The sequence below is a fragment of the Chiloscyllium plagiosum genome, chromosome 21, assembly GCF_004010195.1.
Source record: "Chiloscyllium plagiosum isolate BGI_BamShark_2017 chromosome 21, ASM401019v2, whole genome shotgun sequence".
Taxonomy (NCBI): domain Eukaryota; kingdom Metazoa; phylum Chordata; class Chondrichthyes; order Orectolobiformes; family Hemiscylliidae; genus Chiloscyllium; species Chiloscyllium plagiosum.
Window position 1 is genome coordinate 9,138,605 of NC_057730.1, and position 27,800 is coordinate 9,166,404.

The 27,800-nt window shown below is 43.0% G+C and overlaps 1 protein-coding gene across 1 annotated transcript in view; it reads left to right on the forward strand.

Annotated features, from left to right (window-relative positions):
• The window catches only part of LOC122560518 (ras-related protein Rab-26-like), a 362,870-nt gene that overhangs the window by 202,010 nt on the left and 133,060 nt on the right, over positions 1-27,800 (forward strand). Inside the window, exons 3-4 of the mRNA XM_043711201.1 lie at positions 22,394-22,435; positions 25,643-25,709. Coding sequence (XP_043567136.1) covers positions 22,394-22,435; positions 25,643-25,709 — 109 coding nt within the window. The remainder of the gene's footprint in view (positions 1-22,393; positions 22,436-25,642; positions 25,710-27,800) is intronic.

Genomic DNA, 27,800 nt, shown 5'->3' on the forward strand with positions numbered 1-27,800 from the left:
AAGTCTTTTCCCTGGGGTCGGGGAGTCCAGAACTAGAGGGCATAGGTTTAGGGTGAGAGGGGAAAGATATAAAAGAGACCTAAGGGGCAACTTTTTCACGCAGAGGGTGGTACGTGTATGGAATGAGCTGCCAGAGGAAGTGGTGGAGTCTGGTACAATTGCAACATTTAAGAGGCATTTGGATGGGTATATGAATAGGAAGGGTTTGGAGGGATACGGGCCGGGTGCTGGCAGGTGGGACTCGATTGGGTTGGGATATCTGGTCGGCATGGATGGGTTGGACCAAAGGGTCTGTTTCCATGCTGTACGTCTCTATGGCTCTAATGGGGAAATGACAGTAAGCCGAGGGAAGGTTGTGTCAGGAATACAGTTAAACCTGGTGACGTGGTCTGGCTAACAATTTGTAGTGTCACAAAAGCCAAGAAAATTCCAGATTCATTTCTCTAGGTTTGTAACTGAGCTCTGGCTGGAGTTGTATGGGGACATCTGGGGAAATACATGGAGTGCTGTAATTGCATTTATACTCCAGCTTAGAGGCTGAAAGTCAACTAGATCCTGTGATCTTGATTGTTCTTGGAATTTGTGTTCACAAATGTTAGAAAAATAGGATAGACATGGTGCAACTCTCTAAGAGAATCATTTGCTGACACAATCCTATGTTCAACAGGTTTTAAATCCTTGGAGTCAGATGAAAGAATAATGCTTGATCATCTTAGTCTGAATTATTTTCAATGGGTTTGTTTCAATTGAGATAAATGTTACTTTCATTTACGAAACAAGAGCAAGAAAAATTGCACAGACTGTAATCTAATTCTCTTTTGCAAGTATATTTACTCTTATCTATATTTAGATTCTGTTTTTGTTTCTTCAGTCGTATTTAGCTTGACATTTTTCCTATCAGCTGTTGAACTTTCAGTGATTTTCAAGTGGGAATTAACATGTCAACTTATCTCTGGCTAAAGATAAATACAAGTTTCTTCTTTCTATCCTATCATTTTAGTATGTCAAAGATTGTGAAATATTCATGTTTGTTGAAATTATACAAAAAAGTTCACTTTTTAATATAAAACTTTGCCCTGTCCTGAGTTAAAAGCTATTTTGTTCAGAATTTAATGAAATAAAATAAGAGAAATGAAAATCTGTAGGATTATTTCTGACCCTGAATTAGGCAACATCTGATCAGCAGCTGAAAATGTGTTGCTGGAAAAGCGCAGCAGGTCAGGCAGCATCCAAGGAGCAGGAGAATCGACATTTCGGGCATAAGCCCTTCTTCAGGAATCTGATCAACAGCCAACAAGATGCTGGTTTTGCAATTAGGTTAAAGCATTGAATAAATCTGAATAAACTATGAATAATGGAGCTTCAACACTTCAGGAATGTATATTTCCAAATTGTTGTGTCCTTGACAGTATATCAATGAGGAGTACTCCCACCCAAACCATTTCACTGTTTCTCATCCACAAGGTCTCTATTCAAAGAAAAATGTCATGTGCTTAGCTCCAGAAAGGGTATAAATCATTCCTGTGATGCATTTGTTACTTGTTTTAGATGAATCATTGCAAGAAAATGGGGCCAAAGTTATTTTTATTCTTTGAGACAGGTTATTGTTGAGCAATTAAGACAAAACACAAATTTCATAGAACAGGACACCTTCAAGGTTGAAAGGAATAGGAGAGGAGCTAATGGAAATCTCAAAATAATGATAAGGTGACAGCAACACTGGACTGTTAAGAGGAAGCGAGGAGTTCTATAAGACCATAAGATGATAAGACATAGGAACAGAATGAGACCACTTGGCCTATTGAGTCAGCTCCACCATCCGATCATGGCTGATAGGTTTCTCAGCCCCATTCTCCTGTCTTCTCATAGTAACCCTTGATCACCTGGCCAATCAGGAAACTATCTACATCTGTCTTAAATACACTCAATGATTTGACCTCCGGTTGAGTTGCACAGATTCACCCCCTTCTGGCTGAAGAAATTCTTCCTCATCTCAATTCTGAACGGTCGTCCCTTTACTCTGAGGCTGTGCCCTCAGGACCTAGTGTCTCCTACAAGTGAATTCATCTTCTCCATACCCACACTGTCCAGGCCTCTCAGTATTCTGTAAGTTTCAACAAGATCCCCCTTCATCCATCTAAACTCCATTGACTGCAGTTCCATGTTTTAAGTCCGAAGTGGAAATAATTTAGAATTGACTAAAAAATATCGTCAACCTCCTCTGATAGAGGTGCTTGTACCACAGTGGTAGTGTCCCTACATCTGAGCCAGGAGGTCCAGTTTCACAGGAGAAAGTGAGGTCTGCAGATGCTGGAGATCAAAGTTGAAACTTTATTGCTGGAACAGCACAGCAGGTCAGGCAGCATCCAGGGAACAGGAGATTCGACGTTTCGGGCACAGGCCCTTCTTCCTGAAGAAGGGCCTGTGCCCGAAACGTCGAATCTCCTGTTCCCTGGATGCTGCCTGACCTGCTGTGCTGTTCCAGCAATAAAGTTTCAACCAGTTTCACATACTAGAGTTGCGTCAGAACATTGCTGAACATTTATTACAAATAACAGAAAATGAAGCAGTCCATGTTCAGATGTGGGCAACATCCAGGCTCGGGCAGACAAGTGGCAAGCAACTCTTGCACTACACAAATTGCAGGCAATGACCATCTCCAATAAGAGACAATTTAATGCTCAGTAGCAGCAATGTGTACCATCTAAAAGATTCACTTCAGAAATCCGCAAATAGCATCTTCCAAACCCTTGTTCACTACCATCTAGAAAGACAAGGAATGAGCACTACATGCAAGTTCCCCTCCAAGCTGCTCACCATCATGACTTGGAAATATATTACCGTTCCTGGGTCAAAATCCTGAAACTCCCTCCATTAATAGCTTTGTGGGTGTCCCTACCCCAAATGAAATGGATTGCATGCTTCAACAAGGCATCTCACTATGACCTTCTCAATGGCAACGAGGGATGGGTAATACATTCTGGCCCAGCCATCCATGGCCACATCCCATGAATGTATTAAAAAAAACTCAACAATAAGTGGGTGCTCCTTTTGCTTCAGTTCGGTATGATCAGGTAATTCTATTAGCCTATAATTAAAAATAGATGTAATTTATTGTTGTCAGTTAACCAATGAAATAGAAATGAAGCCTTCAAGGTTCTGCTTTTTCATATGAATTATACACCCTTCATAATGTAGCCCCTGTGGAATGTGTATGTCCCCCTGACGTGGCCATCCTCCTGGACAAATGGAAATATTTCTAATCAGTGTCTCTCAATGGGTGGGGTAGGGAGTCACATTATTATGTTGAAAAGCTTTTTAAGAGAATTTTAAGATGGTTGGAAATAACAATAGCATGAGAGATATACTCCTGCCTCTTACCTAAAGCTACCGTTCTGGCGTGATAATGGGGAAGACACAAAGAGATATGTGAATAGAACCACAAAAACTTGTTCTTAACTTTTGGGCCTTTTACATAGTTACATGTCCTAAGGCAATTTGCAGGTGGAATGTAATTCTCAGTCACATAAGGAAGCATTAAGGCAGATAGCCAAGTATGTGGTGGAAGAGTCGAAAAATGTGGTGCTAGAAAAGCACAGCAGGTGAGGCAGCATCCGAGGAGCAGAAGAATCGACGTTTCGGGCATAAGCCTTTCATCAACATAGATTCTCCTGCTCCTCGGATGCTACCTGACCTGTTGAGCTTTTGCAGCACCACACTGTGGACTCTGATCTCCAGCATCTGCAGTCCTCACTTCCTCTCTTTAGTGGAAGAGGTCAGTTTTAACCGATGTCTTAAAGGAGTACAGGGAGGTGAAGAGAGCTGGGAAGTTTCAGAGAAAAAAACTCCAGATCTTAGGATCATTAGCTGCTGAAAGCATGAAGATTGAGTCAAATTAACCAAGTATAAAAACCCAATAATATGTTGAACTTCTCTTGACCTGCAACTGAGCAGCACACCTTTGAAAGTATGAAGGTTGAGTTACTAGCCCTCAGATAGAATTTGAAGTGTATCACAGTGGGAATGAATTGTTATTTTCTCTTTAGTTTGCACCACACATCGCGTTAACTCAGTTCTGCCTGGTCCCATTCAAAGCTTCACAGCTGCACTAAGACATATTGTCCTCTGACTATTCAAACATGGAATGCATCACAACTGAGCTGTCCCTGGCCTCACCTGATGTCCAACCCATTTAAATTGACTCGTTGACACATTCATATGCATGTGCATACAGACACAGCAGGAGGGCAGGACCTACTTACCATTAGTGTTTCAACCTTTCAAAACCTTTCATGGGAAACATTCACAGACCTACTTGGATTAGAGGTGGAAGGGTTCAATTTTCAAAAAACTGTGAAGGTGAGAGTGGAAGTGGCCAAGCAGAAAAATCTGCACGAGAGAACAGAATGCAGGTTTGTCAGGATCATCCTGACTCTGGGCCATGTTCAAGGAGATTTGGTCAGTGGCTACCTGTGGTTAATTGAAACAATTAAGGGACCTGGAATTTTTACATCACATGAATGAATGTATTAATTGTTCATTAATTTCCACCATTGCTTTTCCCATGGCTATGCCTCCATCAGTCAGTCAATCTGCCATCTGCTGTGGTATAAATTGTTGTGATTGTTTGAACTTGGGCATTCCTGAGTTTGTCCTGAGGGGCGCAAGATGCAAAGCTTCAGCAACATATTTCTCTTTTTTTGGCAATATTGATTAGTTATTATTATCTGTATTATTTACTTGTTGATGAACAATTTGGCAGAGCATGCGGAAATGTTCTAATCACTGTGTTAAACAGGTGAAGCACCTATCTAGTGCTGGTCTGTCACTGACTTCATGCAACAGTTAACAGGAAGATCTCAGCAGTGAAAGGAATAAAAATACCTAGTTTCTTTGTAGAAAAATAACTGCAAAATATTATAGAGATAGTTTACTGTTTGAAGGTCCTCTGACTGCATCCCTCTTGGTCATTTATAAATCATTGTGCAACTACCAAACTCTTCTATTATTAATGATTAGCGAAGAAATTATGTCCCATTTTTTAAATTAAAAATGTCATCGGTGCAATCATAGTACCTAACTAAAGGCCAGTTTACAAATAAAATTCGACAGAGAATGAAATTAGCCTGAAATAAGGACTCATGAGGTGGGGATAATATAGCAGCATGGACATTTGTTTCTTCATTTGTCCATAGGATGTGGGCATCACTGGCAAGGCCAGCGTTTGTTGTCCGTTCCTCATTGTCCTGGTCTTTCTGGGCCATTCCAAAGGGCAGTTAAGAGTCAAGCACACTTTGGTGTCCCATGTGAGCCAGACAAGGTAAGGAACATAGGCTCGTCGGATGCTGCCTGAATTGCTGTGCTCTACCAGCACCACTGATCCAGAAGGAACATAGGCCATTCAGCCCCTCAAACCTATTCCATCATTCAATGAGATAATGCCTGACCTGTAGCCTCACTCTATATGCCTGCCTTTGGCTCAGATCCCTTAATATCTTTGATTTACAAAACTTATGGATGATAGATTTCCTCCAGGACATTGGTGAAGTCTCTTCTGAAGTACTGTGTCCAGTTCTAGCATCCCAGTTATAGGAAGGATATTATTAAGCTGGAGAGGGTTCAGAAGCGATTTTCAGGATGTTGCCGGGTATGGGAGGTCTGAGTTATAAAGAAAGGCTGGATAGGCTGGGACTTTTTTCACTGGAGTATAGGAGGTTCAGAGGTGACCTTATAGAAGTTTATAAATCATGAGGGTATAGATAGGGTCAGTGATAGGTGTCTTTTCCCTATGATGGGAATTTCAAGACCAAGGGGCACATGTTTAATGTGCGAGGAGAGAGATTTTAAAAAGACATGAGGGGCAAAGTTTTTATACGGAAGGTGGTTCATGTATGTGGAATGAACATCCTGAGGAAATGGTGGATGTGGGCACAGTTACAATGTTTAAAAGACATTTGGATAAGTACATGAATAGGAAAGGTTTGGAGGGATATGGGCCAGGAGCAGGCAGGTGGGACAAGTTTAGTTTGGGATGATGTTCAGCATGGACTAGTTGCTGTGTGACTCTACGATATTCATGAATTTAATTATTTTTTGGAACAATCAATGATCACTTCATGGCTACCAATGCTGGGACCAGCTTCATATTCCAAACTTTATCGATTAAATTCAACTAGCTGCTCCCATGATGGGATTTGAACTCATGTCCATAGAATAATACCCATTGGATTACTACCCAACACAACTATCGTCTCAATTGGTGAGAGGACAGTAAGAATAAATGGTGTTGTGTTTTGCTCTCCTTTTGCTGTCCAGCTAATTAACATCAAGGTACCAACCATTGACAAAAGTTTTCTTTAGCACAATTTCAGAAGCTCATTTATGAAGGAGTGGAGGAGTTGGTGGCAGGAGGAGAATTTGTACATGTCTGACCTGGCTTTTCCCTCACAGCAGACTGAGACTTAGTCTGAGTCATGGTCTGAGTCTGAGTGATAAGCTACATTACTGCCCTTCCAGTAACAAATACAGAAACCATTTAACTACACTCAGCTAAAGGTGTGTCTTTATTATAAACCTTTAGCCAGCATTGATTATACCCACAATAGACAGGTCATTTTGAGGTAGGCGAATTGGTACATGTGAGGTACCACAAAAAACTCTACTGGGGCTTCAGCTATTTGCAAGTTATATCAATGACATTGATGAAGATACCAATGTAATGTTGGCTGATTATGTAAAAACTAGGTAAGCTCTGAGAAGGAAGCAGGAGACTTGAACTTACTCAAACTCCACTCACTTTGACGAAATTTAAACTGAGCGCAAGGAGTTTATCAAGTAGGTTAATGAGAGAGTAAGAAAGTGAAAGAATACAAGACGAGTAAGTGTGGAATTATTAACTTTGCTATGAGGAACAGAGAAACAGATGTTTTTGTAAATTATGACAAATTATTAAATCAGAGAGATTTGGGATCCTGAAATACACAAAGTTAACAAGGTGGTACAACAAGAGAGTCTTGTTGGATGTTGACCTTTATTGCAAGGAGGTTGGAAGACAAGAGTAAGAATATCTTGCTGTAATTGTGAGAGTTTTGTGAGACCAGGAAATACCATGTATTGTTTTGATCTTTTTATCATAGAATAAACATGCCTTTGAAGAAATGCAACAAGAGTTCAGTAAAGGATTCCTAGGATATGAGAGTTGTCTTACGTGGAAGGATTGAATGGAGATTTACTGTCTCAGAGTTTAAAAGAATGAGAGGTGATCTGAATAAAACCAATGGGATTCTGAGAGAGTTCAACTTGGTTAATGCGGAGAGGTTACTTTCCCTGCTTGAGGACTCTCAGAGGATTGCAAATCTGTCAAATTCTCTACCACAGAAAGTTGAGTTTATTCATGGCTGAGATCATCAGATTTTTTAACTCTAAGAGGATCATGGGGTTTGGGGAAATGGTGGGAAAGAGGAGTTGATGGAGCAGGTTAGCTGACTGAATGTTGGAGGAGGCTTGAAGGAGCAAATGCTTTATTCCAGCTCCTGTTTCTTATGTTTATGGAACAATGTTATGACTGAATCTTACTTTTTTTTTGTCTAAAGTGTACACTGCATCAAGTTGCTTGGAGAAATTCTTGCCATGAGTTGAAACTTTCCTCCATACCCTACCAAACACACCTCACTGACTTCCTGCCCTATAGTATCCCTCACCTCCAGTCCTATCCACATCTTACAAAGTGCCTTTCCCAGAACAAATTGCCACTCAGTAGATAACTGCTAACAGACCATGGGATCTCTGAGAGGCTGCTTTCAATATGGTGTAGTCCCTCATTGGTAATGCATTGGCACTGCAGCTACATAGGTACACTGCCTATGGCACAGAGCTAGCCGAGCTAACACTCCGTCACACATTCAAACCCATTCTTGCACCTTAGTTGCACCCTTTACCTGAGCTTAGATAGATCCCTGGCTGAAAACCCTTTCTTCCCAATGTCCAGTGATTACTCACATCTTGCCATTCTCCAGAAGGGAAACATCAGATTCAGACAAGAATTTGGACAAGTTCAAATGTCAGCTTTTATTGACAACCAGGAAAAGGGAATACAGAGGAATTGAATACAGGCTGAAGGTCACAACTGCAATGCCAACCAAATACTGTCATCGATATATTGGAGAAAGAATTGTGTGTGAGGGCTGGAATAGGACTGGAACAAGGAATGTCCCACACACCCCACGAAGAGACAGGCATAATTGGATCTCTTGCACGTACCTATGGGCACCTCTCTGACCTGAAGAAAATGAGAGAAGTTAAAAGAAAAGTTGGGAGCAAGTGAGGACTGCAGATGGTGGAGATTGGAGTTGAACAGTGTGATACTGGAAAAGCACAGCCTGTTAGGCAGCATCTGAGGAGCAGGAGAATTGATGTTTCGAGCATAAGCTCTTCATCTGAAATGAGGAGTTGGCCCAAGGGGGCTGAGAGATAAATAGGAGGGGATGGGGCTGGGGGGGAAGGTAGCTGGGAATGGGATAGGTAGATGAAGTTGGGGGTAATGGTGATAGGTTGGAGAGGAGGGTGGAACAGATAGGTGGGAGGGAGGATGGACAGGTAGGACAGGTCAAGAGGGTGGTTCCAAGTTGGAAGGTTCATTTTCCGTCTTAGGACCCTCCAACCCCATGGCATCAATGTGGATTTCACCAGTTTCCTCATTTTCCCTTCCCCCACCTTATCCACCTTCTTGACCTGTCCTACCTGTCCATCTTCCTTCCCACCTATCCGCTCCAACCTCCTCTCCGACCTATCACCTTCACCCCCACCTCCATCTCCCTATCACATTCCCAGCCACCTTCCCCCTCAGCCCCACCCCTCCCATTTATCTCTCAGCCCCCTTGGGCCAACCCCTCATTCCTCCTGAAGATCTTATGCCCGAAACCTCGATTCTCCTGCTCCTCGGATGCTGCCTGACTGGCTGTGCTTTTCCAGCACCACACTCTTCGACTTAAAAGAGAAGTTGTTGAGGATGAGGACAAGCTCGGCGAAGTGGAGGAGGGTGGTGTTGGTGGCTGGGGATGGTTCAGGCCTTTGCTCCAGCACCTGATTGATACCCAGTTCTTATAGATGAGAGCTGAAAGGAGGGGAGACAACTCATAGTGGAGACTGTCAGCACCAGAACCCGGCTGTTCACCAGCTATGTCCCTGCATGTTCCCCTTTCCCTTCCACTACTCCGATAGGCCATTTCCATCCAAGTGGAGAGCCACCACATTGTACTTTGGAGCTGTTCTCCCCATTGCCTGAACCCTGGCATTGTACTTTAATGACACCACTATGCTCCTCAACACTCCCCCTGTGGAGGCCACGATGATGGTCAACTCCCAATAATCAACCCCTCTCGTAGCCTACCCTGCCCTCCTAAGCTATTTCTAATAGACACCCCCCTACCCAGGTTGAGATTTGCTCCATAACCATTCTTGTTCCCACCTCCACAAATGACTCTGCTTTGTTCCCACGGCTGTGACTCCCTCACCCTTTTTGCCAGGGATGCCCCCGTTGCTTCTGTAAGTCCCCGTTGCACCTTCCTTAGTGATCTCTTGGTGAACTGTGTTTGACCCAGACCTCTGACAGAACTCAATGAGCAGCTCCTAGACACGTCTGACCAGACCCTTCACCTGCTGCCTTTGCATCTCCTGGGTTGCCGATTCCCTTTGACCTTTGGTGCTGAATGCTGCCCACTCCCCAGACTACAGTCAGACAGATCCCCTGACAGTGTGTTCTCAGCTGATATGACCACCGTCAAACTGTGAACTGTGTGGGGATTATGCTGATAGAGGATGCTGGAACTCCCTGACCGATAGCTGCCCTGCACCATGATGGGTCAGAGAACCAGCCACCCACAGTTTCGGCAATGGTCGTTTGGTTGAACAAAATGAGCACTGTGTTTTCCACACAGGCAGCTGACACGTGCTGTCGGTGTGAACCAGCATTTCTGTGTCTGCTATACATCATGTTGCCCCCACCCTGGACAGATACCCACTGTCAGCATGATTAGCAGCCTGTCAATGCAAAAGGGCATATCGCTTGGGCTGTGCTGATAGCCTGGAGCTCTGGCTGTAGTGCCAATGTGCACAATGGGCCTGGCAAGGTAGGGATGCTCTGAGTGAGCAGTTAGGCACTAATAGGCAAGAACTAAGAGAGGTGAGCTCCCCTTGAAATGCAGCTTGGTCCAATCCCAGAGCTGGGTTCCTGGCCCTCTGCACAATGTGTGCTGTAGCAGCCTCTCAGCATTAGTTATCGGGTGTGTCCTTTCTAAGTGTCCTGCAAATGAGGTGCCATGTTGTCAGTGAGGACATGGCAAGTGTTGGATGCCAGTGTCCATGGACATGACGTGTGTGCAGCTGGTGCCCAGGATTGTGCCCTGAGGTGTTGCTTGGTGCTGGCCAACATCAGTCAGAGTTGAGCTCAAGTACCCGCTCTGACTTCCAAGCTGAGAGATCTTGACATCTATTTTGGCCAGTGCATTTGGTCAAATAGGAAACTGATTATTAATGAGGCAGGCTGGGCCCTCAGCAAGGTGTTTAACCTACTATAGTTCCCCCATCATTGACACCGTGCTGTTACCCAGTAAGAAACGCTTCAAGATAGTGGCAGTGAAGTAGGCAGCATCTGGGCTTCCATTCTCAGGGCTCATCCACTCCGTCCACTTCCAGTTTTTTCTCCTTTATTTGCTTTTTATCTTTTACTTTGTGTTCCTACTTACCTTCTGGAAAGAGCTCGGTTGTGACGGCATTAACGGTGATGGTATCGATTGGGAAGGTTGAAAGGCCATAGGTGGGTGACTTTGTCAGGGTCCAGAGCATGGCATCCACTGGTGTCATGGTGAGGGGGATGGTGAGCCTGGAATGGGACATTGCTGGCTGACGGTGAGGGGGATGGTGAGCCCGGAATGGGACTTTGCTGGCTGACGGTGAGGGGGATGGTGAACCCGGAATTGGACATTGCTGTGTGATGGTGAGGGGGATGGTGAACCCGGAATTGGACATTGCTGTGTGATGGTGAGGGGGATGGTGAGCCCGGAATGGGACATTGCAGTGTGATGGTTAACCCGGAATGGGACATTGCAGTGTGATGGTTAACCCGGAATGGGACATTGCTGTAAGATGGTTAACCCGGAATGGGACATTGCTGTATGATGGTGAGGGGGATGGTGAGCCCGGAATGGGACATTGCTGTGTGATGGTTAACCCGGAATGGGACATTGCTGTATGATGGGGAGGGGGATGGTGAGCCCGGAATGGGACATTGCTGTGTGATGGTGAGGGGGATGGTGAAACCAGCGCTGAAGCGGTCGTGTAGGATTATGGACTGTGTTTAAGCTATTTTTATTTATTATTCTTAAACTATTCCAATTGTGCCAGAACCATGGAAACAGTTGAAGCTTTTCAATGTACTGTAAAATACACTTGACAATAGAATCATTCCTAAAAACTTGCTGCACTACTTGGTAAAAGCATAAAAGGTGGAGTGAGAGGCTCCCAATATCCTGACAGGCCTCAGCACACTCCACATCCAATTCTCCGACAAATCCTGCAATTATCTACATTGCTGAAGCTCCTAAAGATGGTATATCTTCACCAACCTGAAGACATTGTATAAATTTTGTCAGTTAAGTAAAGTTCAGGCAGAGAAAATTTCACAATTGTATTCAAAAATGAGCAACAACTTTAATAGAAATAAAGTAATCAAGAGAGATAGAACATTTGCTCTCTCACTACTAGACAAATAAGCCTCATTGTCTTGTTTCCTCTCTCATGTACAAATGCTAACAGATGCATGCTTAGGTGCTTGACTACACTGCCACTATCTCTCTTTGTCCTACCTCCTTTATTCCATGTAGCAAAAGCTTCACTCATGCCAGTCAAGGATTGATAAATGTGTTCGACCGTGTCAAATTAGTCAGTCTGACAAGACGAGCTCAGAACAGCAGCATTCATGACGTGACCTACTTTGGGAGTTAAGTGCTCCCACACTTGACCTGCAGGACTGTTCCAACAATGCCTTCAGCTTTTAATAAATGTGCACGAAAATGTGATTGTCAGCCTAGTCCTAAATTACAAAAAGAAATTATAGGCTATTTCAGCTTTTAGTAGACTGTACAGATTAAGAGCCATGCATGCTTTGAAAGAACATTTCTTTGAGTGAATTAGGATTGACGGTTAATTTCTTACTTCAATGGATAACAATTTATTTTCCACAAAGTGTGGCAGGACACTTGAAATGTTGGTATTTCAAGCAATTGGCATCCATAGTTATAAATTACATTGATCCAGTGGGTAGATTGACTGACATTTTGTTGATCTCCGCTCAGAAGACTATAAGAAATAGAAGCAGAATGAGGCCATTGGGCCGATCGTGTCTGCTCTGCCATTCAATATGGCCGATGTAGCAGCAGAGCCTATAACTGTGAAAGGATCTGTGGGCTTTCTGTTTTGTTCATTGATCTATTCTGTCCATTGAATAGCAGATGGAGTTTAATGCAGATAAAAACCAAGCTGTTGCATCTTTAGTAAGACAAACCAGAGCAGGACTTACACAGTTAATGGGAGTGTTGTCAAACAGAGGCTAAAAGGGTGCATGTTTATAATTCATTGAAAGTGGCATCACAGGTATACATGGTCGTTAAGAAGGCATTTGGCATGCTCGTTTTCATTGATCAGAGTATTGAGTACTGGAGTTCAGACATCTTGTACTGGCTGCATAAGACATTGATAAGGCTACATTTGGAGTACTGCATCCAATTCTGGTCATACTGTGTGCAAAAGAGATTTCCTAGGAGACTGGAAGGTTTGAGTTATAAGGAGAAGCTGGATAGACTGGTACTTTTTTCACTGGAGGAGTGACCTTACAGAGGTTTATAAAATTATATGGAACAAGCTGCCAGGGGAGGTAGTAGACTTGGGTACCATTACAACATTTAAAAAACAGTTTGAAACATTTGGACAGGTACATGGATAGGAAAAGTTCAGATAGATGTGTACCAAGCACAGGCAAATGGGACAAGGTCAGTTTAGCAAACCTGGTTGGCATTGATGAGTTGGGCCAAAGGAGCTATTCTGTGCTGTATGACTCTCTGACTTTACGAGGAAGTGTTTTAAAATTCTCACCCCTCTGTTCAATACTCTTTCCTGCCTTTGTCTGTTTCTGTCTCTGTGAACTCCTTCAACTATTCAAGCACCACCTCTTTCAACCTGCCACTCCTGCCTGATCTTTTGCTATCTAGATTCTTAGCCATGGAATGGTCTCCGTTTATCTCTCATCTCGCTCTTCCAAAACGCTGTTGAGGTTGGGCATCATTGAACACTTGGAAACTGAAAGTGCGAGTTTTTTTAATTAAAGGAGGGTGTTAAAAGTTAAGGGATCACCGCAGTGTGTGGAGTGTATTATTTCCCCCTCCATATCTATTTTGCTTTCATCCCTGCCCTCCCCTTCCCTGTTTGATCACGCAGCATTGCCCGCTAACAAGGGCACTGCTTGTCACTGGCCATTTGGGTGTTTCCTTTCTTCCTGGTGGTGGAAATTGAATAAAGATTCGTGCACCTTGTGTCTCTCACTGTGCCTCACACCTGCACACACACATGGGTGCTGGGGAAAAAATAAGCACTACCGCAGTTAGGCGGTAGGATGGGGGTAAAGAGAAAAAAAAGAAAAAAGTTAAGGGATCAATGTGGGGAGATGGGGCTAAGATTTATAACTAATTGATTAGGATTCATAAATTGAATGCCCCTACTCCACTTGCTATGTTCCTTCTAAGATGCTTCTTAAAATCTACCTCTAACCCCAAGCATTAGATTAGATTAGATTAGATTCCCTACAGTGTGGAAACAGGCCCTTCGTCCCAACATTTCCACACTGACCCTCTGAAGAGCAACCCACCCCCGTCTGACTAATACACCTAACACTATGGGCAACTTAACGTGGCCAATTCACCTAACCTGCTCATCTTTGGACTGTGGGAGGAAACCGGAGCACCCTGTTGGAAGCCCACGCAGACACGGGGAGAATGTGTAAACTCCACATAGACAGTCACCCGACGCTGAAATTGAACCTGGGACCCTGGTGCTGTGAGGCATTCATGGTCATTTGTTCTAATATCTCCTTTTGCAACTTTCTGACAGATTTTGTCTGTTCAGACTTTTTTGATGCAGCTTGGGATATTGTACAATGTTAAAACTTTGTAAAGATCCGAGTTGCTTTTTGGAAAAAAAACTGGGTAAATCTTTATAAAAGGCAAAGTCATTCTAATAAGAGTGGAGAGCAAAGTGAGACACACCACGAACCTTCTGTGTTTCATCCAGCTGCCTGTCTGTTGTTTTGTTCAGCAATGTAAAGAAAGGATTACTTATGGTTGGAGTCGAGTGGAGGATGAGTTTTTGACGGATTTTTTAAACCATGAAACCTTTGTCCTCAGCATCAGAAATGCAGTTGCTGCAGTGTGTTAGTTGCGAAGTGGTGCAGTACTGAGGGTGCGCTGCATTGTCAGAGGGGCCATCTTTCACATGGGTGTTTTTAACCATCTGCATGTTTGGATGGGTGGGGCAGATCCTGTGGTAGCATTTCAAACATCACAAGAATTGATTACCTGTTCACGATCAAATTACATTTTGAGGGAACTTGTTGAGTGCAAATTTAGTGCTGTGTAACCCAGATTATAACAGTGATTACACATCAAGTAAAGACAAAAAAATAGGCTGTAGAGCTCTGGTGGTTAGGAAAACACTAGGTAAATGCAAATCTTTGTTATTACTTACGGTGGCCTTGAATATACAAAACAAAGTCAAAGTCATTTGCCCCAAGAGGCTATGTTTCATAGAATCATAAAATCCCTATAGTGTGGAAACCGGCCCTTCGGCCCAACAAGTCCACAATGACCCTCCATTCCCCGACCTTATTACTCTACATTTACCCCTGACTAATGCACCTAACTTACACATCCCTGAATACTATGGGCAATGTAGCATGGCCAATTCACCTAACCTGTACATCTTTGGATTATGGGAGGAAATCCACGCAGACATGGGGAAAAGGTGCAAACTCTTCACCTCAGCCTGCTCAAAATACTCTTTAACTTGCTACATCAGATTCTTCCTCCTTTTTCCTATGAATAGTCCTTTCCCCGTGAATTCCCCTTCAGTCTATCCATCTCTATCCATTGATTTGTCTCTCAAGTTCTAAATTGTCTCCACTCTTTTGTGAAATAGTTGTTCCTGAATTTATTTTATTGACAGGATGAGGGTGTCACTGGCTCGGCCAGCATTTATTGCCCATCCCTAATTGCCCAGAGGACAGTTAAGAGTCGACCACATTGCTGTGCGTCTGGAGTCACATGTAGGCCAGACCAAGTAAAAATGACCGTTTCCTTCCCTAAACAACATTAGTGAACCAGATGGGGTTTTTCCAACATTTCACAATTGTTTCATGGTCATCATTAGACTCTTGATTCCAGATTTTTATTAACTTCCACTTTCACCATCTGCAGGATTTCAACCCAGCTGCCCAAAACATTCTGTGGATCTCTGAATGAATAGCCTAACAGCAATATCACTAGGTTCTGAATTTCCTAACAGCTTTATTCATAACTATTTTATATCAGTTTGCTAATAAACAATAATACAAATGCATCTTACCAATGAAATGGCACTTCTGAGCAAGATGAATTTGCAAATGGATTCACTGTTATTCCTGATGCCCCCGTGTCTCTCTCAGATGGGTGGAAATGAATATTTATTTGCATTTTTATTCTGCGTGATAAGGGACAAACAGCTGACTTCAAACATTCACCTTGCATCTGTGACAGGAACCGCTTTGAATTGAGTCCAAAATAAATTATTAATATCTTTACAATGACCTGTTTACACACACACAACATTAAGTATTTGCAAGACATTAGTTAATGGAGGCTGCTGTTCAACAACAGCAGAAAATCAATGGTGCACTGTACAGGCACTGCTCTGACAGACCTTGGCTGACTCCCTCCACATTACCCTTTCCTTCCTCAAGTTTCATTGATTAAATTTGGACTTTCAAAAGAAAGATCTCCAATCAGATTTCCAACCCTGTCACCGCTCTAAAACATCAATCATCAAAGTAAAAATGGTTTCCACTGTGACAGTTACTATGGTGCACTACGTCCCTTTGATCTTTCTTAACCTGATTGTTACCTTTGGTCAAGTTGAGCTCACAGTCCTCCTTTCTACTTTACTCTGTAGAGCTGGATACTGTCAGAATATAAGGGAAAACTAATGCTCTATTCTTGGATATTGTTGCTGAGGAGCAACATATAGATAATGTGGAGGAGGCACTGATGGATCCATGGGTGAGGCAATGACATAGGTAATGGTGTAGGAGCAGGAAGAGAAAGGTTGCAGGGGATACTCTGGTTACATTCAGATAGATAAGAATGGATCAAAGTGAGAGCAGTCCCACCCAGCTGGACGAGAAGGAGGGGAGGCTGGAGAAGGAACCACACCTGGGGCTGCAGACAGGTCAAGAGCAATGAGGAGAGGTGGTTCAACTTTGTCACTGTCATGTGTCATTGGTGACTTGGATAAGAACCATTTTGGTTTGGTGTTTGCTGTTTAGACCAAAACTGAGCCACGGTGGGCTCTTACTTTGCCCTGGGTCCAAGATACGTGGAGCTGAAACCATGGGTGAATGCAGAGGCAGGCATATGTGAAGGTTCACAGGGATGGTCAGCATACCATTTTCTTGGTGCCATCCTGCGCCTGAGCTTTGTATTGGGAGCACGATATGGAGCTGTAGGCTTCCTGAAAGTAATGGCTAGCCGATTAATGTTAGTAAATTGCATATGAAGCCAATTGCTCAAGGCCAACTAGAATTTTCCAGCCACAATGCTGACCCAAGCGCTGAGGCCAGTTTTTAATTTTAAACTTCTAAAATTTGTAGTGCATGTTGTGTAACATGGAGGGCCTTCTTTCTCTCTCTCTGTCTCTCTGTCTCTCCCTCTCTCTTACCTGAGTTGCTTCTGAGCAGAAAGATCTGCTATCGGCCAATTTGGGGAAGTCACTGCCAAAGGGCAATCAGCCACACAGTGCAGACCTCGACTTGACCTCTCATTTTATCAAAATACTGCAGTCCCAACCATAGACCCAAATTTCAACCCATGGTCTCTTGGCTACTAGGGATTCCCAGAGACTGGCAAGTGCCAGTTTAAAAACAAAAACTTTTCAAGGGAAAGCAAAAAGCAGAAAATGCTGGAAAATCTCAGCAGGTCTGGCAGCATCTGTGGAGAGAAAGCAGAGTCCAGTGACCTTGAGAGAAAGCAGAGTCCAGTGACCTTTCTTCAGAACTGATGGTAGCTAGGGTAAAAGTCAATTTTCACACAGCAGATAGTTTGTGTGGGGTGGGGGTGGGTGGGTAGTAAACAATAGTTGGGGATAGAGCGCAAAGAGAGAGAAGATCAGTTGGACTGACAAAGGAGTGGGTAACGATGAGTCTGGAAGAATGAATTGTTACTAAAGGGGGCAATCAGTGGCTAACAATGGGTTGTGTGTAATAACAGGCCATGTGATAACAAGGCCAATGTGTGTGGGGGTTTGGGATAAGGACATGGGAGAAGGTACCTCAAGCCCTAGAACTGTTGGACTCAATATTGAGTCAAGGGACTCAATTTGTCAAGGGATGAGGGTGTCACTGGCTAGGCCAGCAATTGTTGCCCATCCCCAATTGCCCTGAGGGCAGTTAAGAGTCAGCCATATTGCCGTGGGTCTGGAGTCACATGGAGACTGGATAAGGACAACAAATTTCCTTCCCTAAAGGATATTAATGAAGCAACTGGGTTCTAATAACATTTGGCATCGGGCTAACCTTTTATTCTGGATTTGTTTTATTAAATTTAAATTTCACCGTCTGCCATGGTGGGATTTGAACCCATGTTGCCAGAGCGTTAACCTAGGGTTCTGGATGAGACATAACCAGTACACCTTCAGCTCCCCTCCTGTGCCCATTGAAGCCTCATGTGGATGCAGTGCACCTTGTTTCATTTTTTAATCAGTAGCTGCTTACTCTGACAGGATAAACTGGCTGGCATTGAGAAGGACACTGCCCATACCCCTCTTGCCACTACTTTGTGCCACTTTCTGACAGGCTGCCAGCTAATCGTCTTCGATAAAAAGACATTCGACACTTTTCGTGAAAGTCAGACCCAGTGACGATAGGCCTATCGGGAGCAAAATCAAGAGGGACTTCTTCATGCAAAGGTTAGATGGAAGTCTAACCTTCAAAGGCAGCGGATGCTGGGTGTTCTACTAAAGATAGATGGAGTTTTATTAGAAAGGGGTACACTGAGTAAATATGGCTAAACACAAATCTAAAAATGACACAACGCCAGGTTATAGTCCAACAGGTTTAACTGGAAGCACTAGTTTTCGGAGCGCCGCGCCTTCATCAGGTGGTTGGAAGCTAGTGCTTCCAATTAAATCTGTTAGACTATTACCTGGTGTTGTGTGATTTTTAACTTTGTACACCCCAATCCAACACCGGCATCTCCAAATCATAAACACAAATCAACCACCATCTGATTGAACAGTGAAGCTTGCTCGAGGGACTGTAGGTCTGATTTCTTCTGTTCCGGTGTTTAAACCTTGAGGTGCTTGGCAGCCGCTTTGGAGAGAGAGGGTTAACCTTTCAGGTCAATGGCCTTTCCCGGCATCTCCAAATCATAAACACAAATCAACCACCATCTGATTGAACAATGAAGCTAGCTCGAGGGACTGTAGGTCTGATTTCTTCTGTTCCGGTGTTTAAACCTTGAGGTGCTTGGCAGCCGCTTTGGAGAGAGAGGGTTAACCTTTCAGGTCAATGGCCTTTCATCCTCTGTGTGTGACTGCAGCTTGATCCAATGTATGTAATGCCCTTGTGCCATGTCAAAATCATGCTGTGGACAGACAATGAGATGGACACATATTTTAGAGATTGAAGTGATTTCCAAGACCCCGAAAGTTATGCAAATGGGAGAAACTTGCTTCAAACTGAACTTGTCCTATTTATCACAAACTGACAATGGCAGACATTACTAGGAGACCTGAGCCAAAAGGCACTAATCTCACAGTGGCTGATGCTAACATAAAAAGGGAAAGTATCAATGGCCATAGTGGAAAGCACTTTAATTGTATTTTTTTATATATAAAGCTGCTTCTTAAATGGTGAGTAAAGATGTAAATAGTAATCTGCCTGTTAATGATGCCTTTGCATTTTGCAGTTGGAGGGAAAAATACTCCCAGAACACCATATGATTTGAATGATTAGTGCACGATATAGCATTGTGATCTGGTGGCTAATGATCTCCCTTGGGTGGCTGATGGCTAAGTGGAAATCACCCACACTGAAGCATTTTGCTTTCTGCCTCTGATGAAAGATGAAAGGGATTGATTGCTCCAAAGCTGTGTATCTAAATGAAAATTCTCCTTTTGTTCAGTTTTATATGAAGCCACAGTTCCTTTCCAACCTGTTTCTTGAGCCCCTCTGCTTGTAGATTGCATTTTTTCCTTCATTTTAAGTTGCATTTAGTCATTTACAAAATAAAGTTTTTAAGGAAGGCTGGATTATTGTTGGGCATTGATGAATTGTCACTGCAATAATGGGAAATCTCTGGAACCTGGGTTTGTTTTCCATAATCTTGTCAATGTTTAGGATCTACGTGAGATGTTTTATTCAACATGGTGGTATCACTCACCCCAAAATGGTCAGAATGTCTCAGGTTGAGGGGTCCGACTGCATTGCCTGATATCTACTACACAATAGACCAACCTAGGGACGACCTTGAGATTTTCATTGCACATTTTCAATCTTTTCATATTTGGCTGGAGAAAACATTAGTAAGATAAGACCATATCTGAACCATTGCACTGCCTAATGTTTCAAATGTGCTCACTCAACAAAGAATGCAGTTTGACTCATTGCAATAATACAAAACTAATGAATCTACAAAGCTTCGCTATATCATTAGCCCACATTATTTGATAAAATAAAGTGATTCCTAATAACCCTTTTACATTCCCCATATACCTTGGCAAAAGCTATTCCTTCACAACTCAGTTAAAAAAATTGATTACGTGCAGCCCTTTTTGTTCTCTTGTTTCCTTGGTGACAAGATGTTGGGTTTACTCCTGACCCCTCTGCACACCTGATTGGTCAACAGGGCTTTAAATTCAAGCTGTACCTAGCACCTTATTCGTCTCAAGAGGCCTTGGGTTGAGATAATAATGACCTCTTGTTCCTGATTGCCAGGGATAATACTCTCAATTGGTCTTTGGTGCAGTGTGTAGTGTTCCTAGGGACTTCTGCAGTGCAGTGGTAGTGTCCCTACCTCTGAGCCAGGACGCTGGATTCACATCCCACCTGCTGCAGTGATATGTAATAACATCTTTGAACAGGTTGTTTAGCAAATTATCGAAGTAGTCTCCCTGTTTCTGAGCCAGGAGTTCCAGATTCAAGTCCCAATCCAGGACTTGTTGGCCAAGGAAGATGCATTCATGACATGGCCAAAGAGAGTAAATGCTCCCAATCTATACACCAATGGTAGGTGGTGACAGCAGGAGAGATTCCCACTCAGCCATGTCACAAAAGGAAAATGGGAATTTCTGCCATCACTATTCACAGATCAGGACTATGGCATACAGGTATGTTGCCATGGCAACTTAGTCTGATTGGATGGTGGAATGGTTGTTGCCTCAGATGGCTGGATAATTGGTGGTGATCAGATTGGTGATAACGGCACAGGGTTCAATCCCCATCCTGGCTGCTGCAGTGAATTCAGTCCCTGCCTCCTTACCTTCTCCTTGGTAGAGGTTTCGGTGCAGTAGGTCAGATCTGCCTTTGGGTGGACAACTGAAGATGAAGAAGAATGGTCTTAGTGTCTGCTTATTAAAATGCCTAAGACCTTTCTTTTGAAACAAATGGATTTGATTTTAAAGTGGATTTCTATTGCTCTTTTCAGGTCAGTATCTTCTTTTTAATTCATTGTCAGGATTTGGCCATCATGAACAAGGCCAGTATTAATTGCCCATCCTTTATTGAACTGAGACTTGCATGTGTTAAGAATCAAGCACATTGCAATGAGCCTGGAGTCACATTTAGGACTGACTGGATAAGAACATTCAGTGACTAAGGAGACATTAGAGAATTTTTATGACAACCTAGGTAAAGTGACAGATTTGTACAGCGTGGAAACAGACCCTTCAGTCCAACTTGGTGTGTTATGGTCAACATTACTGACATTAGTTTTGGATTCCAGAGTCTTTTTAATGACTTGACTTTAAATGCCCCAACTGTTGTGGGATTTGAACATATGCTTCTGTATCACATTGGGTTTGCCACTTCATGGACAATGTGATAACGTAATCACTGCATCACCACGTCCTGAATAGTAAACCGCCAATGGGAGGACTGTGGAACAATAGGAGCAAATTGGCTTTTTCTTCATTCAGCACAAAATAAATCTGGTTTCAAGACAAGCTTTGTCTCTAGCAACAACTAGCAACTGTATTTATATTGGTGCCTTTAATATCATAAACCGTCTTAACGCACATCAGAGGAGCTTTTTGGAAAAAAATGACGTCGAGTTATGCACATAAAGAAATATTAGATTGGTAATCAAATACATAGTGATGCAGTGGAGGTAAGAGGGAGATTAAAAAGTTCAAGAAGGGAAATTCCAGAGTTTAGGGTGCAGGCTGCTGATGCAGGTCCATTAACTGTGGAACAACTACAATTAAAGGAGATATCTCAGCGAGATCAAGGCGGGAAAAGGTCACAGAGATTGGGAAGGGGTGGAGGCATTGGAGAGTTGAATCTTAACCAGGCATCCAGCCTGAAAATAATGAACAAATACAAAATCACAAAGTTTTTAAAGATGATTGGTCAGTTGTTGCACAAAACGTGTTGTAACTTTGCAATCCAAATACGTTGTTAAAAGTCACGCAACACTGGGTTATAGTCCAACAGGTTTATTTGGAAGCACTAGCTTTCGGAGTGCTGCTCCTTCATCAGGTGGTTATAAGATTCATTAAAATGTGTTTCTATTGCTCTTTTCAGGTCAGTATCTTCTTTTTAATTCATTGTCAGGATTTGGCCATCATGAACAAGGCCAGTATTAATTGCCCATCCTTTATTGAACTGAGACTTGCATGTGTTAAGAATCAAGCACATTGCAATGAGCCTGGAGTCACATTTAGGACTGACTGGATAAGAACATTCAGTGACTAAGGAGACGTTAGAGAATTTTTATGACAATCTAGGTAAAGTGACAGATTTGTACAACGCAGAAACAAACCCTTCGGTCCAAATAGGTGTTTCTTGGTCAATCATTTTATATTCTCCTTTTCTTTCTTTCAGAATAAAGTATTAAATGTGGATGACGTGAAAGTTAAGCTGCAGGTATGTCTGACCTCTGACCTCTGATCTTTTTAGTGTTGCATTCAAAATGATGAAGGAACAGAAACCTTACAGTATTCGGTGCGACCAAATGATAAATTAATTTTTAGACTCAACAAAATTAAAATCCGTTTCAAAACTACTCAAGTGGGTAATGTTCCAATTTTTCTCATCACAGCTGCCAATAACAGTTTGTAAAATTAAGCTCAATGGATTTCTTGTGTGTTTGTGACTAATCTTAAAGCAAAAAAGAGAAACATTTCTAAAAGTCTGACAAAACCGTGGGAGCTGCTGTGACTCAATTGGTAGCACCATTACTTATAAACAGGAGTATGTGTTTGTTGTATAAGGGAATGGTTCTTAAAGTGTTCATGTTGAATTGGTTCCATGCAAACTGAGGATGTCACACCGTCTCTGGGATCCTGATGTGGTCAGGAGAAATAACTAGACAAGGTAACTTACACGTTTTGCTATCTTCCCATTAACTACTCTTTATTATGTAAGGCCTGTTCTTGTAAAGACAATCCTGTAGTCTAATCAGTACTGCTGATACTCAGTCAGGACTTTAGACTCAGCATAGATTGGAGAATTTGTGGCAGCACTCTATCTAAACCACCAACAGTCGTGAGTCCAAGACCTACTCTAGGATCTCAGCACAAAAATCAAAACTGGGCAGCCTAGAAAGTGCTGTGTTTTGAATGGTGTTAAATCAAGGTTTCTTCATCCCTTTCAGATGTGGCCAACATCTCTTACGACACAATTTGGAAGAACAGGGCAGTTTCCCTTCACTGTCCAAGCCAGTCAATTTGCCAGAGGAAGATGATTATGCTATTGTTACATTGCTGTATGTGGGATCTTGCTGTGCATCAAATTGGTTGTCTATCTTTTCTGCTTTACAAAGTGACTACACTTCAGCAGTACTTCATTGGCAGTAAAGCACTTTGGGATGTCCTGCAGTCATGCCAGTTGCTATGCGAATGCAATTTATTTTTAAGGGTGCTGCACTGTTTTCCTGCTAAATCATTGCAGTAAAATTAAGCCCTCTGTCCAGACCGCAGAGAAAGACAGGGAGGTGGAGGAAAGGGAGCATTCCACATTGGTACTTGACAGGAAAAGGAGCGTGTTGATTTCTCATTGGGATTGTTCATCTAACAGTTACTGTTGAGTTGGATGGTCCATGTAGAGTTCTATGGGGCCCCAGATGCACATCATCCCAACCTAAGCACTTTCTGAATGACCTCTGTGTAGTGCCAGAGTAAAGCCTGGCCTGCAGGAATGTCATGATCTGAATGCAGACTGCATTCACTCTTAACAGGGTTTGACAAATGCTGAACTTAAATAATTGGCAAAGCCACATTCTTGTACATTATCAGGCAACCTTGTGAAAGACTTCCAAGTCCTGCTACATTCAACAAAGCGTTTTTTTTACATAAAGGAACCACTTTTTATTATTGGTTGGTTATTGGCCTGTTTAATCGTCGAATAGTCAGGTTCTCTTTCGCTACTGCCTTTAAATCAAAATCCATTATACGTAAAGAATTTGTTGCTTTTCTATTGGAGTTCAACACTAGCAGCTCAGCCTGTAGTTTTATGTCTTGGGATTTGTATGGCACCGTCGTAAACAGGAATGCTAACACTTGTTAGAGTCTGTTGTCAGACGGTTATGGCTGAGAATTGTAGCATGCATTACATTATGTTCCCCATGGATAACAGTTCAGTAAGCAGAAAGGATGGAGCACTCCCTTGTAAATGGGCACTAAACCTTCTCCCTGCCATCAAAGCAGAATCCGTTATGTAATACTGCCTAGAGCTAACAAACCCCAGTCACATTATTCATGTGAGATACTATTCAACCATTTCTTCCAAAAAAAAGTGGCTGCCTTGCATTCTGTAGCTGAGTGAGGTGCACGTTGATCCTGGACATTGATCCCAGATACCTCTCAAACAAAACAGACAAAGCTTTCCTATCAGTCACGCTCTCATTATCTAAGGCGTGTGCCCAGGAGATTAGAATAATTTCTTTATATTTGATTGCTTGAACATTTAAATGGAGGGACTCTGAATATTAAACATGAATAATTCTAATCCTTATCTAACCAAGTCTTATTGAGGTCTTAATGAGTATTTACAAGATTCAGCAAGTTGATTTCTGAATTTACACTGGGCTTGATAATTTGAAATCATGACAAAAAAATCTCAGATGGATGAATGAAAATTGATCTCATCCTAATGTTAATAACACTGCTGGGCCTATCTAAACTGTGTAAAATTGGCCAAATAAGACAGCATCTAAATCATCTCCCTATACATTTAATATAAGGAAAAGAGAGAATTAGGTGATTCGGAGATGGTGTGGAAAGGTAGTACTAAGATAGGAGATCAGCTGTGACCTTATTGAATGGAGGACCAGACTTGAAGGATCGAATGGCCTACACCTGCACCTATTTCCTATGTTCTACATACTTAATAAATATCAAAAGGGCTACATGTCAATTTACAAGGGGCCTTATCCATCAAGAATGAGTTGAGAAGAATTAGGTTTGCACTGTTCGTGATTTTCAAACTGTTCTTACTCATTGCTAATGCAACAACAACCTAAATTGTGTTTTTTTAACATTGAAGCATGCCCTTTCTGTCTTGATTTACTGATGCACAATCTAAGAAACATGGACAGGGTGTGAAAGAAGGTTATAGAGGAGGGCTTCCCAAAAAACTTGGTCAAGGATTTAGGGTTTAGAAAGGAACTTGAAAGGTGGCGAAGGGCAGGATTCTCTTCGATGTACATCATCAGTCTGCCATTGTATAGATCCCATCAAATTGTTTGCTGCGTATTTTGGCCACATGTCTTTGGTAAGTTAATAACCTGGGTGAGTGGTGTGGTATAAGGACTGTGGCAGTTCAAAAAGAGGACCTAATCTACCAGTGATCGGCTACAGCTAACACTCCCGACCAGTAACAAAAATGGTACCTCAGAAACATCCAAGTGATGTCACTCATAAATAGCTGAGCTTGATCATCTCCAATCAGTCTGACACAGTGTTTGCTACACTGGTATATGTCAGATATGACTGTACTTTTATTCATGTCCGGATCTGAAATAGCAGAACATGATGGGTAGGGAAGTGAATTTGTATCAACCTGATGGAAGGCTCAATGAAAGCATTGATCTTTCGACAGGAATAACTCACAGGCTTTTGCTTCTGATTTCAGATCTGGGATACTGCAGGGCAAGAAAGATTTCGCAGTGTGACTCATGCTTATTATCGAGATGCCCATGGTAAGGATTACTGCCTCATGTCAATATATGTATAAATGAGTTTAGTAACAAGTATTATTTGGGAGTACTTTGAGGTTCCAGTCCAGAAAAAGGCTGTTCTGCTCAATGCTCCATGCCTATACTTATGTAACATGTTGGTCTCCTCGCACCCCTCTTCATTTTATCCTATCATGCATTAATCCAATTTCCCTTAAAATGCATCTGTACCAATCAGCCAAACACAAGGTGACCAATTCTTAGGGAATAAACTAAGGGACACTTTCAACCATGGGGGGCAGTGGTGGTCATAAGGGCTTTATGGATGTGATTGGTGGGGAAAGAAAGAGAGAGGGTGATCATAACTCCCTCTGGTGGCCAATAGCCACAGTACACATGCTAACATGAAACAATGATTAGATTAGATTCCCTACAGTCAGGAAGCAGGCCATTTGGCCTGACAAGTCCACACCGACCCTCTGAAGAGTAACCCACTCAGACCCATTCCCGGGACCCTATATTTACTCCTGACTAACACTATGGGCAATTTAGCATGGCCATTTCACCTGACCTGCACATCTTTGGATTGTGGGAGGAAAGCGGAGCACTCGGAGGAAACCTACTTAGACACGGGGAGAATGTGCAAACTCCACACAGACAGGCGCCCAAAGCTGGGATCGAAACTCGGTCCCTGGCACTGTGAGGTAGCAGTGCTAACCACTAAGCCACCCTGCTGCCCGAGTGAGGCAAAGACAGGAGAAGGCTATCCAAACTGAGTTTCACGCTGCCCCATCAGTGCTAACATCTTCTGAGCTGTCTCTGATGGGCCTCTGAAGGTATCCTTCCCACCATTTAAAACATTTATGTTGGCTCTTAAAAACACCAACTGCATTAAAGTGTGGATGGGGTACTATCAGGGAGTAAGTGAGGTCTGCAGATGCTGGGAGATCAGAGCTGAAAATGTGTTGCTGGAAAAGTGCAGCAGGTCAGGCAGCATCCAGGGAACAGAAGAATCGACGTTTCGGGCATAAGCCCTTCTTCAGAGCTATGCCTGCCTCTTTGTAGGATATGTGGAAGCTATGCCTGCCTCTTCGTAGGATATGTGGAAATCCTCCCACTTCCTCCAAATGAAAGGAGTAGCCATGGGCACCCGCATGGGCCCCAGCTATGCCTGCCTCTTCGTAGGATATGTGGAACAATCCATCTTCCGCAACTACACTGGCCCCGCCTCCCACCTTTTCCTCCGCTACATCGATGACTGTATCGGCGCTGCCTCGTGCTCCCACGAGGAGGTTGAACAGTTCATCCACTTCACCAACACCTTCCACCCCGACCTCAAATTCACCTGGACAGTCTCAGATTCCTCCCTCCGCTTCCTCGACCTTTCTATTTCTATCTCAGGCGACCGAATCAACACGGACATCTACTACAAACCGACCGACTCCCACAGCTACCTAGACTAAGTCGAGAAAATAGTCAATTTTGAGTGACATGATGAAGTGAATACGTCAGCACCTGCTGACTATCATTGGAGCTCCTGTGACTCTCCTCCAATTCATGGCAGGAGTTTAAGTTCTGAGGTTGTGTTCCATGATTATTCTTTCATTGACTTTGTATGCACTGCAGTAGTGTTATGACTTGTAGGTTATGCCATTAATGAATTGAAGAACTACCACATTCACTGTATGTTAACCTATATTCCTGGAATTATGACTGCAGTATGTGGCTTCCTGTTAAGAGGGAGAGGTGTAGGTAGTCAACCTCTCATTACACCTACTACTTGCCGGCTACTTGCGGAGCGTTTCAGAGAACACCTCTGGGACACCCGGACCAACCAACCCAATCACCCTGTGGCTCAACATTTCAATTCCCCCTCCTACTCCACCAAGGATATGCAGGTCTTTGGACTCCTCGATCGCCAGACCACAACAACACGACGGTTGGAGGAAGAGCGTCTCATCTTCCGCCTAGGAACCCTCCAACCATAAGGGATGAACTCGGATTTCACCAGTTTCCTCATTCTCCCTCCCCCCACCTTGTCTCAGTCAAATCCATCGAATTCAGCACCGCCTTCCTAACCTGCAATCGTCTTCCTGAGACCAACCAACCCAACCC